The 16,500-nt window shown below is 36.1% G+C and overlaps 1 protein-coding gene across 1 annotated transcript; it reads right to left on the reverse strand.

Annotated features, from left to right (window-relative positions):
* Positions 1 to 932: 932 nt before the first annotated feature.
* On the reverse strand, positions 933 to 16,036 carry LOC308707212 (integrin alpha-X-like). Its single transcript, XM_081393467.1, has 30 exons — positions 15,931 to 16,036; positions 14,711 to 14,816; positions 13,319 to 13,422; positions 13,140 to 13,210; positions 11,880 to 11,994; positions 11,630 to 11,760; positions 11,361 to 11,506; positions 10,773 to 10,920; positions 10,296 to 10,446; positions 10,067 to 10,140; positions 9,731 to 9,848; positions 9,484 to 9,617; positions 9,216 to 9,362; positions 8,889 to 9,089; positions 8,591 to 8,724; positions 8,372 to 8,508; positions 6,435 to 6,586; positions 6,091 to 6,222; positions 5,558 to 5,631; positions 5,264 to 5,405; positions 5,001 to 5,099; positions 4,846 to 4,925; positions 4,615 to 4,701; positions 3,106 to 3,184; positions 2,880 to 2,975; positions 2,700 to 2,780; positions 2,495 to 2,605; positions 2,286 to 2,399; positions 1,890 to 2,000; positions 933 to 1,782 (listed from the first exon to the last, which is right to left on the reverse strand). Exons 1-30 carry the CDS (start codon positions 15,968 to 15,970, stop codon positions 1,693 to 1,695), a joined length of 3,405 nt encoding a protein of 1,134 aa, XP_081249593.1. The 5' UTR covers positions 15,971 to 16,036; the 3' UTR covers positions 933 to 1,692.
* Positions 16,037 to 16,500: the final 464 nt, after the last annotated feature.

The following is a 16,500-nucleotide window of genomic DNA, read 5'->3' on the forward strand; positions in this document are numbered from 1 at the left end:
GGTCACTATGAGAGGAAGCGCTCTGTGGACACAGCTGCATCGCAACCATGGGAACCCCAGTGTACCCTTTTGCAGCGGCCCTGTCGAGGGGAGGAAAGGCAGAGAAGGTCGCCAAACGATCATGGGAAGACAGGGGTGCCTTCTAGGACCTCGTGACCTCCTCATGCACTTCCGGGAAGAATGGTATTGGGGTTGGACGCTGACAGGGATCAGCGGCCGCACCCAAAAACCAATCATCCAGCCGGCCCGGGAAAGCATGGCCATCAATTCAGGATCAGACTCGGACAATGCTGGCACACCCGAAGGCGGCAGCACAGCCGAAATTTCACTTCCCGATGACTCCTGCCCACCTTGTGATGCTGCGATAGACATAGCATCATCATCTGGAGTGCCGAAAGAAACATGCGGAACGCCCGAAGACGGTCCTGAAGTTTCAGTCTGAATGCTTGGAGGTAGCAGCACAGGAGAGGGGGGTGTGGGCCGAGGAGCAATCATCAGCGCTTTGTTCCACATCGTCACCTTCAGGTCACCCTGGCCACCAGCTGAAGTACAACCTCTCGTGGAGGCGGTAGATCGGGGTGTGGATGAGGGGACTCGCCCTCTGACGAGGTCATTGAGTCTCGACCGTAGTGTTGCGATGGTCATCCACAAACGCTGCTTTAGCGTGATCATTGCCTAAACACACAAAGCAGTGATTGTACCCATCGGAATCAGATACAGTCCGACCGCAACCAGAAGTGCACGGGCGAGACATCTTTCTAATTCTTGAAGGTGAGAGGCTTTCTAAGCAAAACCCCATTCGTCGTCACAACGTAACTCGTAGTGACCACAAAAGGGAACTTTAGTTACTTAAACGCTCAGGTTAAATCCTACGTTTTCCTATCAGTTCTAGGAAAGACCTTATACCTTTAAAGAATAACAACAACTTTCATGGAGTCATAAATATTTTAATTATACACATCATCCTTCAACTGCCTTTTGTTTCCGATTATTGGTTCAAAATAGCAGCGTAAGCTTCCAGCCTTACAAACGTAAGTTTTGTAAACGTAACTAAAACCATTTAGTATCTAATCAGTAACTTCTCATTAATGAGCGAATGCACATTGACTGTTGAATGAACGTTTTGACTGTTACCATGTTTTTACCATGCTATTACTTCATTTACCCACTTTTATTAATTAATGAGATTCTTTGAAATTTCTATTTTTTCAAGAACAACAGCAAAAACCAGTGATGCAAGAAAATAGATATTTTTATCAATATTCATGAGAAATTTTATTTGAATATATCATTAGATGAAATTTATAAGAACATATGATGAGAATTACCAGTATGAACTCCATTGACTTCAATGGATTTAATTAAATTCATTTGAAACAACTCGTGACTGCTCAAAACAGTCTAAATGTATGAAACCTACATATTCTTTTTCTAACGAAACACTAAAACATCAACTCTGAAATGTTTTCAAACAAAATATATTCATTTTACTTTCATAAACTTTTACTTTCATACAGTATGAAAAAAATATGTTGATAAACAGCTTGAATCTCCTTTTCATGCTGCATAAGTTCATCAACTGGTGGCAGCAAAGTGAAATGTAGAGACTTTTTTTTTCAAACGTAAACAATTTGATCTGTGAACATTAATACACCACTATTGTGGTTGATCTAGAGTGGTTGGTTATTATTGTTAACCTAATTTTTCAGGGGTTGGCCCATCTTCACCACTTTGTTCTGCGTTTTCTAGCAACTGCTTGTACTGGCTTTTAAAGAATCCAGCCTGAAAGGAAATGATAATTAAGGCATATATATGCATTACAACTTTGAAAAAGTAAGCCCAAGTTAGACAGCTGAAAAAGAAAAGTTCAAAGCTGAACATATACACACCTTATAGAGTGCCGCTGTGATGAGAGCCAGTAGCAGCAGTCCTCCTATTACTCCTCCAATGATCTCTTTGGTCAGGTTCACCTCCTCATACACCTCCACTTGAGTGTTAATCTACAAACACATCGATGAATACAATATTACCTCTGACAATCGTCCTTCACATATTTATAAGCATAATATCATTAAGGCCTGATACAGGCAAGGTTTTCTAGATATGCATGGACTGAAAAACGCAAGATCTACTGTAGTATACTGTATGTAAATGTACAGCACATATTGCAACCTTGTAGGTTAAAAGGTTCTTTTTTTGTTTTAGGTTTAATTTTTGCCATATTATTTAAAAAACAATTTTTATTATATTTTATTTTTGATTTATTTGTGAAGAAAATGCATCACCTGGACAGACGGTGCAGTGTGTAGAGAATCAGAGGAAAAGAAAATGTATTTGCTCTTGTCATAATCCAGAGACGCTGAACTGACCAACTCAAAAACTGCAGCCTTGAGTCCAGTCTGAGAGAGACACAGATCATGAGAATAAGAAATTATCAGACAGTTATGAATATATGGTCTGTTCTGTGATATGAATTGCTTTAAAATTCAGATACCTGCTCAATCCATCCAGAGCTCACATTGCCAAATATATTATAGAGTTTCCTTTCATTCTTTGTGAGAGTGACGTCACAGCTGAACACGGCACACATCGCCACAGAGCAGTTCTGATGGAGCAATAGGGTCAATGCACAAAGAATATGAAATTATATTTTATGGATTTGTTTTTGTTCGATCAGGGAATGAAACTCAAACACTCACCAACACACGATCCTTTTTAATTACTTCCACAAAATTGTTTAAAATCGGCCATTCATCCCTCTGTTTCACACAGTCTGGAATCTAAAAGCACATACACAAGTGTTTGGTTGTTTTGTAATATGATAAATGTGAATCAATCTACAGTAGATGGGATTTTTCAGCATATTAATATATACATGCCTGAAGGTTATTGCCAGTCCAGATGATTTTATCTCCCAAAAGCACTGGTACTCTGATGAAAACTGTGAAATTTAATTCTCTAAAGTCATTTTCAACCTGAAAGAGAGAAGGATATTAAAATTTAATTTTTGCCATGAAAAGACATTGATATAGAGAATAAGAAATCGGTCAGATAATGTTTATTTAATTAATTTTTATGTTCATGGAATTGTGTGAATGTCATTACCTTCAGTATCTGTTTAACTGGTCTTTCAAGATCAGGTTTCTGTGCAGTAAAATTAATGTGGAGGCTTGAATCTTCATGTCTTTTTAAAATAAAGGGAAAATGTGTCAGACAGCAATTTAAATCTTGTGTGTGTGTGTGTGTGTGTGTGTGTGTGTGTGTGTGTGTGTGTGCGTGTGCGTGTGTGCGTGTGTGTGTGTACACTACTGGTCAAAAGTTTGAAATCATTAAGATTTTGTAATGTTTTTGAAAGAAGTCTCTTATGCTCAAGGCTGCATTTATTTTTATCAAGAAAGTAATATTATGAAATATTTTATGATGTTTTTAGTTCTCAGAACTGAAAGTTATTTATATAAATGCTAAATTTATATAATTAAAAGAAAAAGATTTATGGACATGCAAATAAAATGCAAATAAAGACATTTTGGACCTCTTTACTATGGGACAGCCATTAAAGGGATACTCCACTTTTTTTGGAAATAGGCTCATTTTACAGCTCCCCCAGAGTTAAACAGTTGAGTTTTACCGTTTTCGAATCCATTCAGCCGATCTCCGGGTCTGGCGGTACCACTTTTAGCATAGCTTAGCATAGATCATTGAATCGGACAAGACCATTAGCATCTCTCTCAAAAAAATGACCAAAGAGTTTTGATATTTTTCCTATTTAAAACTTTACTCTTCTGTAGTTACATCATGTACTAAGACCGACGGAAAATGTAAAGTTGCGATTTTCTAGGCTGATATGGCTAGGAACTATACTCTCATTCCTGCGTAATAATCAAGAAACTTTGTTGCCGTACCATGGGTCCAGCAGGCGTAATGATATGACACATTGCCTGAAAATAGGTCTAGGTTGGACAAACTTAGTCCCGGTCACGTTGGAAGTTACCGAGCTGGGGACTATTTTCAGGCGCTGCGTCATATCATTACGTATATTTGTAAAATGAGCCTATTTCCAAAAAAAGTGGAGTATCCCTTTCATTTCTTAAGTTGTCTAATAAGATTGATCTGTTTGAACAATATTTTCTTATTAACACTGCATGTCGTCTGGCTTTTGTGTGAAGTTGCTGACTTACACTGCTTTCACTTCTCTTTTTTTTAAAGAGTACAAACAGAAGCAGCCCACTGTTTTCAACATTTCTGATTATCATCAATGTTTCTTGAGCAGTAAATCAGCTTTGCATCACAGGAATAAATTACATTTTAAATTACATTTTAAAATATATTCACATAAAGAAAAGTTATTTTAAGTTGTAATAATATTTCACAATATTCCTGTTTTACTGTTGTTTTGATCAAATAAATGCAGCCTTGTGAGCAGAAGATACATCTTTAAAAAACATTACAAAAACTTAATGATTTTTCTAAAGCAAAAGCAATTGCAATTTATATGTTTTGCTTCAGAACCACAGATTTTACAATGGCCATCAAGTGGAAACTATGTCCACTGTCAAATCTGGGTGCTGAAGCAAACCCAGTTGAGAATGACTTTTAAAAAACAAGCACACTAACCTTATTAAGGCAATGTAAATGGCAAATTTGACACCAATGCTTTTCTGTCTGGAAAGTTGACTGGTTTGAGAGTGTTGGTCATTCCCACTGTAAGTAATGGAGGGTTTTGGTAAGTAGGAGCATTTTCAGTTATCAGTTTCTCATGTGAGCAACTACTTTACAGCTCATGGTTAAGTGACGCTCTTGTACACTTTGAGAGCACTCAAACAACCCCCAGAAATTATATAATACCTGTTGATCTTAGCGGTGAATGTCACACTTTGATCAAAGGTGCTTTCTTTATCGATGCTGTATGCAATATGAAACACAGCCTAGAAGTGGACACAGAGGAAATGATGAGTACTTGAACAGAAAAACACACAGGACGGCTTAAAAAGTGAGCTCACCTGAGTGTTTCCCTTGAGGATGGGTTTACTGATCTGGCAGGTGGTTTCTCCCAGTTGAACTCCTCGCTCAGCATCCAGAGACACACACTCCACTCTGCCCTGCTCATACAGAAAATGATGTGTAAATATTCATTCAATAACCAAAGCATAGAAAATTCAATGGCAATAAACATTACACTTGCCTAAAAAATGCCTTTCAGTAAAATTGTACTTGATTCGTAGATGAATTGTGAGTCTCTTCAATAAAATCATCCTGGTCTCACCTGTTTAGATGTGATTCTCCTGTAGGAAAGTCCAAAGGGGTATTTGAGGGTGAAGAGAGTGTTGTATGAGTTTTCTCCCTTGTTCTCTACAAACACTGTCACGTTGAGCTCCTGCATTATCCCAACCTCTATGTTTGTAGATCTGGATCACAGAAACCAAAGAGAGAAACTCAGTTTAACAAGGATGATTCCATTACTTTGCATTATTGTACCTCAATTTGTACTCTATTTCCACATATTCATGTGATAATCTTTAATCTTATACAGAAAAACTAATTGTAAATATTTGCTCACCCAGAGAAATTGAAATCCATCCTGAGGTCATCAACACAAATATCATCATGTCCACAGTTTATCTCAAAATCCAGCTGTGGAATGGGGTGAGATATTTACATTACATTCTCAAATCATATAAAAGTGCATCACTGTATTGCAATAGCAATTCATATCTTTAGACATGTGAAAAAGAGCCTAGTAAATTAAAAATAATTCTATGAGTTGGATAGTTCCTCCAAAAAAAAATCATTTACTGTCATCATTTACTCACCCACTGTAAAAGAAGATATTTTGAAGAATGTTTGAACTTGTCTTATTAAAGTCAATAAGGCCCAAAACAACACTGAACCTCTTTGACTTTCATTGAATGGACAAGCAAAGACATTTTTCTAAATATCTTCTTTTGTGTTCAACAGAAGAAAGAAAGTCATACAAGTGACATGCAGTAGGCCTAAATGATGACAGAGGTTTCAGTTTTAGATGAGCTTTCCCTTTAATGTTACATCTGACTGATTCATTCTTTAAAACAAACATCGGTTGCCATCTCTTACACTGTGGTCTGTGGTGGTCTTTATCGTTGGCAGCAGTATTGGCTTTATGTTTTGCAGTCTGGCAAGTGGCAGACCCTCAAATGTGAATGTTAACTGATTGGACAATGGATTCAGAGCGTCTTCTGAGAAAGCCTGAGTGGGCAAGAATAGATCAATGACATTCATTTACCCTAAAATTAGGATTTTCAGTATGTATTGCCACATTGTTGAGATTGAATTATTCCCATTTAAATTTCAATCATAATTGTTATGTTTTAGAGCCAGAATAACTGATTTACTGTAGTATTCAAAAGAGTGAGATAGGAAAAAATATTTGTCAAAAAGTGGTGATGTTTCAGACTTACATCTATAAAGAAATTATGACTTTTGCAAGTTTCTGCTTCCAATCTAATGTTCAACACATTACTGAGGATCCGAGTTTTGGGTGAGAAGTTTGCTCGATATTTCTGTCGCTTGGCATCCAGCATTATGGTGTAATTGATATTTGCGGATAGGTCTAGATAATGAACATAAAACAGTCTTACATATACATATATAAAAATGAATACATGGAAGAAATTCTTTTGCAGTTCAAACGTTTAGATTCTGTAAATCAAAGATAGAATATTTATAAATGTCTAACATATTTATATAAATACATTAGCGTTCAAAAGTTTGAGAGTGGTAAGATTTTCAAGATTTAAGATTCAATTTAAGATTTTCAAAAATACAGTAAATATTGTGAAATATTATTACAATTTAAAATAATTGTTTTGTATTTAAATATATGTTCAAATGTAATTTATTCCTGTGATGCAGAGCTGAATTTTCAGCATCATTACTCCAGTCTTCAGTGTCACATGAACACAAAAAATTATTCTAATATGCTGATTTGCTGCTCAAGAAATATTTCCTATTATTATCAATCTTGAAAACTTTTTCTATGTGATAAAAAAAAAAAAACCCTTATAGCACATTTAACTGAATTCAAATGAATTCTCTCTCAGAGAGAGAGAGAAAAAAGCTTTTAAAGCTGTAGTTTGTGCTACCAGCAACATCAAATGGAATTAAAAAAAATAAGGCTGTTTTCAGACTGGTTTCCAGAACACTCCCCTTGGCTGCCATTGGTTGGTCCAACAAATAATTCCACCCCCAAACTCACGCCATTGGTTGAGCCAAAGCTGCTGAGTTGGGCTAGTTGTGATTCTCAGAGAAAGGTTTTGAGAACACCACAGTGACAAAGAAAGTGTCCTCATTTATAGTTGTCTCAGCAGTTTGAAGGCATTGGAGAAACACATTGGAAAATTTTAAAGGAACACTTCACCCATTTGCATTAAGCTTTGTATCATTAGAAACCCAGTCAAATTTTTTAATGGTCGTGCATTATTCCCTCATTTTCCCCAGAGATGGGAGAAATATGGATTTCAGTGTTGCAGTTCCTGCTTATAATGATGTAAAAATCGTAATTTTGCGACATTCTAAGCAGGAAGTCCCATATCTTTGTAGAGGGGTGGAGACTACAAACACTTGTTCCTCATTTTTCCAGGGGGTGGGACCCACTCACGCTACAGACCTATTACAGATCAGTGGGTGGGACTTCACTTGCAGAAACTAAAAGCAATATCCGCCATCTTGTTTGGAAGCTAAGCTAACAGGCGCTGTGGAGCCAGATATGAAGTTACGACAATGGCGGAAGGTACTCAATATGATATGGAAGAAGAGGATTTCGAAAGTCTGATGCTTGAATCAGATGTCCGTGGCTACCTTTACGAGCCGCAATATAGCGAAGAGCAGCCGAGGGTGATGGAGGAACAGGAGGCGGCCTAGCTGAGACAGAAGACCTGCCTGTCACGGACGAGGAGGCCGGACTGGATCGAGCTGGGGCGGACTGGTGGTGCCTGTGCTCTCACTGTGCGCTATACGGACACAGAGATAGAGTCCGTCTGCTGCAAAGAATTTCAACGATGCCAGTTTCTCCTGGGACAAAATCTCTGAATCAGACGAGGACACGGACGGTTGTGTTGTGAACCATCCTAGTTTCTGGATTAGTGGGACTGGCTTGCGGAGCTGTGCAATGTGGTGCATTGTGAGAGTTGTTGTCTTCCATACAAATGCGCCCTAAAGTTACTTTTTGTCTTTCCTCGGTCAAGAAGGCACCAAATTCAAACTTTATGTTACATTTTGACTACATACAGTATATGACCCACTTTCAATAAAGATTAATATTCCCACGGGTGAAATGCTCCTTTAACACTTCAACATTAACTACAACATAAAGGAATACTGCTAAATTTGGATAAACCTCTTATGATGTGTCTGTATGGACGCATGGTGAAACACACTGTCATGGTGTTTTCCACTGACTGGTCTGTTTCACTGGTTGGTATTTTGGTTGGGTTGTAAGTTACTTTGGTTTCCAATTGGATGATGGGTCTAGATCTGAAAGAGCCAAATATAACACATATGAATGATTATGGCTGAAACACTGTATTTGTATATATTTTAGTTCTTTATAAAAGACCTGAGAAGCAGAACTGCTCCTTTGGACCCAACAGCAATGTCAGGAAGGTTGTCTCGAGTCTGGTCTAGAGAAGACTGACTCAATGAAATCCCAAAGAACTGCAAACCTGGTCGCACAGATGATCCAGCAATCCTCTGTTTCATTCATAAAAAAGATAACGAATATATTAGAGTCAATGAAGTGAGTCAAGGAATAGTAATGCAAGAAAGGGTAGACCATGAGGCTGAATAAATGATGATAGAATTCATTTTTATGTGAACTGTCACTTTAAGCTGCCACCAACCCTCATCTTTTTCACCTGTGAGTATTTGGAAATTATCCCTCCATCTATCCCATTGAAGATGTAGATGCTGCCCTGTCCATCCTCCTCTAAAGGAGCTCCAACCAGCACATCCATGAAACCATCACCATCCAGATCTGCTGGACTGGCCAGAGAAGAGCCAAACCGACCCCTCTGACCTGCCATGCCCACCAGTGTATCCGAAAAAATGAAGTTTGCCTATGGAGATATAACAGAGAGAGGAGAAACAGGGTTAAACAGACACAAATGTACATTTATTCACTCTTACTTGATTAACTTTCTTTAAAAATTGTAGTCTTAATTGAATCTCCAAAAAACACTGACCCGACGTGTGAAGATGTAAACAAACACTAAGCCCTCCCGGTCAGACTCTATGTACGTTGGTGCCGATACCAAAAGTAGGTCTGTATTGGAGTCACGGTTCAAATCCACCACACACACCTCAGCTCCAAAATATGAGCCAGTCTGAGGCTGAGAAAAGAGGAAGAGAAGCAATATAGTTACCATACAGCTATTCTGAGTTCATGTACTTTCACTCGCTTACATTAATTTGTGATGTGCTAATATTTTACATAAAGTTTAGTGTTACAACCTTAGGAGGATCCAGTTGTTTTAAATCACTTCCATCAATTCTTGAAACAGTTACTTGTCCCTTATGCTTGTGTCTTGGTGCTCCCATGACTGCATACTTTGCTCTGGACATTGTTGCTATTGCCAAGGAATAACCTGTAAAGAAAATTGACTAAGAAGTATTCTTATAAGTATACTTAGAAGCAGAAGTATTCTGATGTTTTGACTGATTTATTTTTGGATTTACACAATCGAAAAAGAGATCTCACCTAAATAACTGTCATGCTCACTTCCAGCTTGAAAGACATCTGATTTATCATTTGGTTTGTACAGCTGATATCCACCCTTCCACTGGAAAGCTCCCACTGCGGTCATTATCATATCTGTCTGAATGCAGATAACATTATAAGAATAAACAGAAATATTAAAGAAATAATCTTTATAAACAAGTTTGCAAGCATGCAAAATCTACAGTGTGTTTTTCATTGAGGTGGAAGAGTAGTTAAACATCAAAACAGCAAACGTTTCAGTAAAACTATTTCTAACCCATGTATTTAATCTTTTTCATTAGTTTGGTGTCAAATAAGTGAAATAGACAGAATTACATTTGATGTAAATGCTGCACTAAACCCGTCCTGTGCAAACTCCATTCGAGATGAATCTCCAGAGGTCTGGGTTCCTAGCAAGTAAAAGCAGCAACAACACAGTTAACTATAAATGTATTATTTTAAATCAATCCATTGAACAAAGTAACTGTACTAACATGACAGCTGATAAATGTAAAATGTAAACATTCTTTCAATCATTCATTTTTCATTCCCTCAGCAAACATACCTTCAATGGCAATAATGTTCTCTTTGAGCTTTTCACGAATACTTTCCAGCGCGTCAAAATTGGTTACTTTGAACACATGGTTATTGGTGGGTAAAGATGCAATGATTGCCAGCTCCCTTATTGCTTTGTCAATAGAAAAAGCATTGCCAACCTAAGAAAAATTCAATGATGATTGTAACACTTCATGAATGTAATAATTTCAATAACGATTTTTAATTTTTTATATTTTAATAACCCTCTTTTTTTGATGGATGATTTTTATTTAAAAAAGTGGATAATTACAATGGCCAGATCAGATCTTGTGTTTGTTCACTGAAAATTTCAAATCCCACAAAACTTTTCCAAGACAAATCACATCAGCAAAGAATGCATGTTGATTTTGCCTAGCCATCTAGATCTGAATCAGTATAATCACTTTTTGCACAACTAATATAGTTAAGTCTTTTGTAATTTAGCAGAGGCAAAATTAAATCTTACCCCAATAGCATATCGTGTTATATTTTTAGCTTGTGCTTGTTGAACAGCCTCAGTCAACATTGAATCAGTTGATTCACCATCCGTGATAACAACCAAAACTTTACTGGCTGATGGTCTTGCACCTCCATTACTTCCAAAAAGCTCATTCCTATTGAAAATAAAATAAAATATGACAATATATTTAATCAACAATACAATTATGTAACTGTATAGGACATGTTTCTTATTAAGTTTACATTGCTTGTCTTTGGAACCTTGTTAAAATTATGAAGTGCTGTAAAACCTTATTAAAACTCATAAAAAGCTAAATACTTGTAGTAGTACCGTATGTGTATCCATTTATTCCTGCATTTAATATCATGTGCTTTTTGCATGATTGCTCAGACATCTATCAGTTTTTCATTTGTATTATCCATTTTTCTTTTTTTGGGGGTGGGTGGTTATATTTAAAAAATTACGATGTGCTCCTCACATCTCACTAAATATCCTGTTAAATTCATCTTCACTTTGTCTTTCAGTCAGAAGTAATACTACTTTTAATTGCATAGATAAAAGAATTCCAATAAAATATCAGCAGTCATGTCTCACACAAGTTTTCTTATAGCTGTTGCAGTGTTTGTCCATCCTTTCTGTTGAGATATCCCATTCACTGCATTTTCCCATGCCGTGGCGTCTTTGACTTGTTGAAACTTGTAATGAATGACACATTGTGAAGAAAACTGTGCAATGGCAAACTGTAAGATAGATAGATAGATAGATAGATAGATAGATAGATAGATTTAGTGCCTGATGCGCTGAAAAATGGGGGTAAAAATGATGGACAAGCTAAATCATAATAAATGCATGGATTATCATACCTGTGTATCACGATCTACAAAACTGTTGATCATTTCTATAACAAAAGCCTTCATCTTAATAAAATCCAGATAATTTACACTTCCAGATCCATCCATTAAAAAAGCAATATCAATTTGTGATGTTGGGCATTCTGAGGTTGGAGAAATGAATAATTGCATCATATATTTATTTAATCTGAATACTCATGTAATACAGTATATACAGTATGAAGAAGACTTGCTTGGATTTGGTAGAATGCCATCCATTTACCTCTCAGAGTCTTTGGCACAGATCTGCTCACAACATTATCTGGACTGATTTTAAAGCACATGCCGTTGTAAGTGGTTAAACCATCACAGTTCTTAGGTATGGTTGGACCACAAACCTGAGAGAAATTAAGATTTTATTTTCAACATGACACTCTATTCTGGACTTTAGTGTAACATTTGAAGCTTTACACTATGAAAATTTGTCAAATCTAATATTAATCAATTATTTTGGACATCTTTTAGATTGAATGCAAACTGTAGGTTCAAATGTAACATTAATTCAAATTATACAAATATATACATGCACCAAATCTTGCATTTGTCTTCCATGCTTCTGCAGTCAAATTGTTAGTATAATATTTTTAGGATATGATAGCATTTTTAGGATATCAAAATATAGTTTCTCCAAGCATTATTAAACAATGTAGAAAAATAGCACTAAGATTTTTTATTCTCACAAAAATAAGGATTTAAGGGGCCATGAATAAGAAATCAAATTTTCCTTGATCTTCATGTACAGTCAGATGTTCTTTGTCTCAAAATCATTTATTGCTGTTAATGTGTCAGTAAATCGAGCCAGTGTCTAAACGATCAACTTGACATGGTTTCTCTAAATAGCATGAAAATTATCTGTTATTTTAATTGTGATTAAATGATACACAGAAAGCGATCAAAGAACACTCCCTTTCTAATCGCTGGGGCTGTCAATCACACAGCACGAGTTCTGGACTCTTAAACTCACGTTATAATCAATGACGCCATCTACACTGCACAATGAAAAATCTATTGTGTTTGCACTGAATCGAGCACAAAAATCGTGCTGTAATGACGAGATCACTGCATTCATGTGCTCAACAGACATCGGCTGTCATCGGCTACAGTGTTTATCGCTGCAACCTTTCACGTGACAGGAGTAGATCTAAATATAATACTATAATCAACACTTTTCACTATTAGTTAATCTCGACAGCTATAATCGTAAAAACGTAGTAAAAGATTTTGAGAGAGTTCCATATGTAATACTTATTTCATATGCAAAGATGTTAGCCAATCATAACAGTGGGCGTTTACACTGAAGTCTCACGGCAGACACGCCCCTTAAAACAGAGCGTTCAAATCAGAGGTAAAATCAGGGTAGAGAATGGCCTTTTATTTCTAAATTATGACAATTTTTGATGTAAAATCATACCAACATTATAACTATAAGTGCACCTCAGGAAAAAAAAAAAAGTTCATGACCCCTTTAAAATATGACACTTACCACTGCTCTTGAAGACTGAGGATCTAGAGACATTGAAAGTCCAAGGGACATGTTGACAGCCCCATTGGTGACTGTTGAATACAAAGTTTTTTTTTTTTTTTTTAAAGAAATACTATCACGGATAATAAAACAAGTATATTTTTTTACATACATGAAAGCATAATTTACAAACAAAGTACCGGTAATGGGCAGTGGAATGCAGTTTCCTTCATTGACAGCACAACGATATATTCGTCCTCTTTGAGTTAGACTGTGTTGTATTAAAGGATCACTCACAAGTAGACTATGGAAGAAGACAGGAGAATAAGAGAACATGTTAAACGAGAACTTGTTAAATTTTAACATTGAGCTCATTTTTTTGTACATTTGGAGTGCTGTCAATACAGATAACAACGACAAAAATCGGTGTTGCCTACACCGAGTTATTCTATTTTTAAAATTTGCACCCTGTTGACTTCAATGGGGCAAGTACTAAACCTGCTTTTAGCCTCTTAACATCCTTGATGTGTCATTACAAGTGCACAGAAAATGTGAGTGATTCCTTCAGAGTGAACACGAGTGAATCTGACTGCAGTAGATGTGAAAGAAAGTCCAAAGTAGATTGCCGAGTTCACGCACATAGGTTTAGTTACCCATGATCACGCGCGTGAACTTGCCAATCGACTACTTTGGACTTCACCCGAAAACAGGATGTAAACACAGGTATTTGCGCTGGCTTAAATAACATCATTTTTATACATATCTTTCACATCTACTGCAGTCAGATTCACTCGTGTTCACTCAGAAGGAATCACTCACATTTTCTGTGCACTTGTAATGACACATCAAGGATGTTAAGAGACTAAAAGCAGGTTTAGTACTTGCCCCATTGAAGTCAACAGGGTGCAAATTTTAAAAATAGAATAACTCGGTGTAGGCAACACCGTTTTTTGTCGTTGTTCTCTGTATTGACAGCACTCCAAATGTAGGCTACAAAAAAATTAGCTCAATGTTAAAATTGACCGGAGTTCTCCTTTAATAAAGGAGACATCTGTGGTGTTCCTGGTTGGGTGTGCTGTTTCAGTATGATGCAAAAACCTCTGATTGTAAAAAAAAAAAAAAAAATATGGACATCAGCATAGTTTTAAGTTATTTTTAGTTAAGTGTTGCAAAATATTTTTACCTCACAGAAAATCATAGAAAGGGGAAATTAGAATTACTGGCAAAGCATTAGGTGGATTTCAGAAACTTGTGTTTAAAAATATTTTTAACTGGACCAGAACCGTCAGCAGTGGCTCTCAAAAATCTTTAAATTTAGAAGTTGTCAAATGTCTACAGCATGACCTACTGTACATTACAGTAACTAATGTAGTTAAAATAACTTTTAAAGTTGATACATTTTAAATGTACTAAACTGCAACTTCAACATTAAACATTTTGAATAATGTTACAGCTATTAAGGCTTTTATTTAGTTAATATCCATATCTTTCCTGCATTTAAATATTCAAAGTAATTATTTAAGTACTTGTTTTCAACAGCCTCAGCTTTTGGCCGACGGTTGAGTGGTCTGTAGTAACACTGGTGAGCTCACCTTGCACCTCTCTGTATCACTTTATAGCCAAAGCCGCTGTTTGCATTGTTTGTAAAGTACTTCCAGGATACAGGATCAATGTTGAAGGCCATTAATGACTGACATACTAACATGTAAAAGAAAGAAAAATAACATGCCTTTAAATGCCTCATAATCTTGAGTGTGATTAAAAACAGTTAGCAATGCATCACTCTTAACCCTATAAAGCCTAAGATATGAAATAATAGTCAAATTTTCGATTAAAAAAAATTGTGAAATGGAACAGTTTATTGAAACTTTGGACAAAATAAAATAAAAACTAACACACAACAAAAAACACATATGCAACTTGTTTTTTGTTTGTTTATTATACTTGATACATCAGGCTTTTATGGCTCATATATGATGTGGCCTAGTAAAAATCTTATTCAGAGGCAAAAATATGCAATTTGGTACAGGTATTATTTATATGGTCAAAACGTAAGATGGAATTCTGATAATGTAAAACAATAAGATCTTTATAACAGACTACCTACATAACATGCGTATAAATATCACTTATCACTCTGTATCAACCAATAATATGTCTTTAAATGCTAGTAATTGTGGGAGAAATGTATAATGCAATGAAATACACTGATGATTGAGATAAAAAAATAAATGTTCCTCAGATGGATCATATTTGATGCATGCATTTCAGTGTGTCTGGACAATCAAGTAAACCTAAGTTGCTTCAGTCCAGTAAATGTTCATCTTTAAATATAAAATAGAAATAGTACTAACAATATAAAATTCATTATTGCTTTTACTTTCTAAAAATCATTGAAGAGACACATGTGCAACAACCTGAAAGTGGAGATTTTACAAATATAATAAAAGGCCTTTTACTTACTGAAAATGAATGAACTACAGACCATTGAGATGGCAGTTTTTCAGAAAAGTTTTGATCGTTTAGAGTCCATAGAAATGTGTGTATCAAATATGATACAGTAGGCTTTTTATAGTTAAATAGATTTACAGCATTGATCAACAGATCAGACAAAATGATTTGTAATAATGCCTATATTTGACGTTATCAAGTTTAATCAAGCAAAAGACCACATGTAATCCAAAGTTTACAGCAAGTATGTTGTATATAATTGAGGAGTTTTTGTCTCTCGTATAATTATTCTATCATTAGGCAAAGTCATTTCAGTATAGCTTATTCCACATGTTTAATTACAGAAAAAACTTGATCTTACCACAAAACAAACATGAGAGGAATCGAAAATTCCAGTCCATTTCTGCACACAAACAGTGAACAACAGGAACCGCTACTACGAGTCACTTGATTGAATGAAGAGTCTTTGGTGGGAATGAGAAATGAATCGAATGGAAATAGATTGATGCATGTGACTAAAGAGGAACTGCCACATTAGTGATAAACTATGGAGCGAAATATGTGCCATAATTTAACAAACAAATCCAGCATTTTGCAAACAAACTCAATCTACTTTGCAAAGGAAAACTCGACTCGCAAACAAACTCGATCCACTTTGCAAAGGAAATCTCAACTCGCAAACAAAAAGAAACCAATGTGTAAGCACAAAGGTCACAAATGCGTCCAGGCAGATTTTCTCACAAATACGTCCAGGCAGATTTTCTCACAAATACGTCCAGGCAGATTTTCTCACAAATGCGTCCAGGCAGATTTTCTCACAAATGCACCCAGGCAGATTTTCTCACAAATACGTCCAGGCAGATTTTCTCACAAATGCGTGCAGGCAGATTTTCTCACAAATGTGTCCAGGCAGATTTTCTCACAAATGCGT

The sequence above is a fragment of the Scardinius erythrophthalmus genome, assembly GCF_964197995.2.
Source record: "Scardinius erythrophthalmus genome assembly, chromosome: 18".
Lineage (NCBI taxonomy): Eukaryota > Metazoa > Chordata > Actinopteri > Cypriniformes > Leuciscidae > Scardinius > Scardinius erythrophthalmus.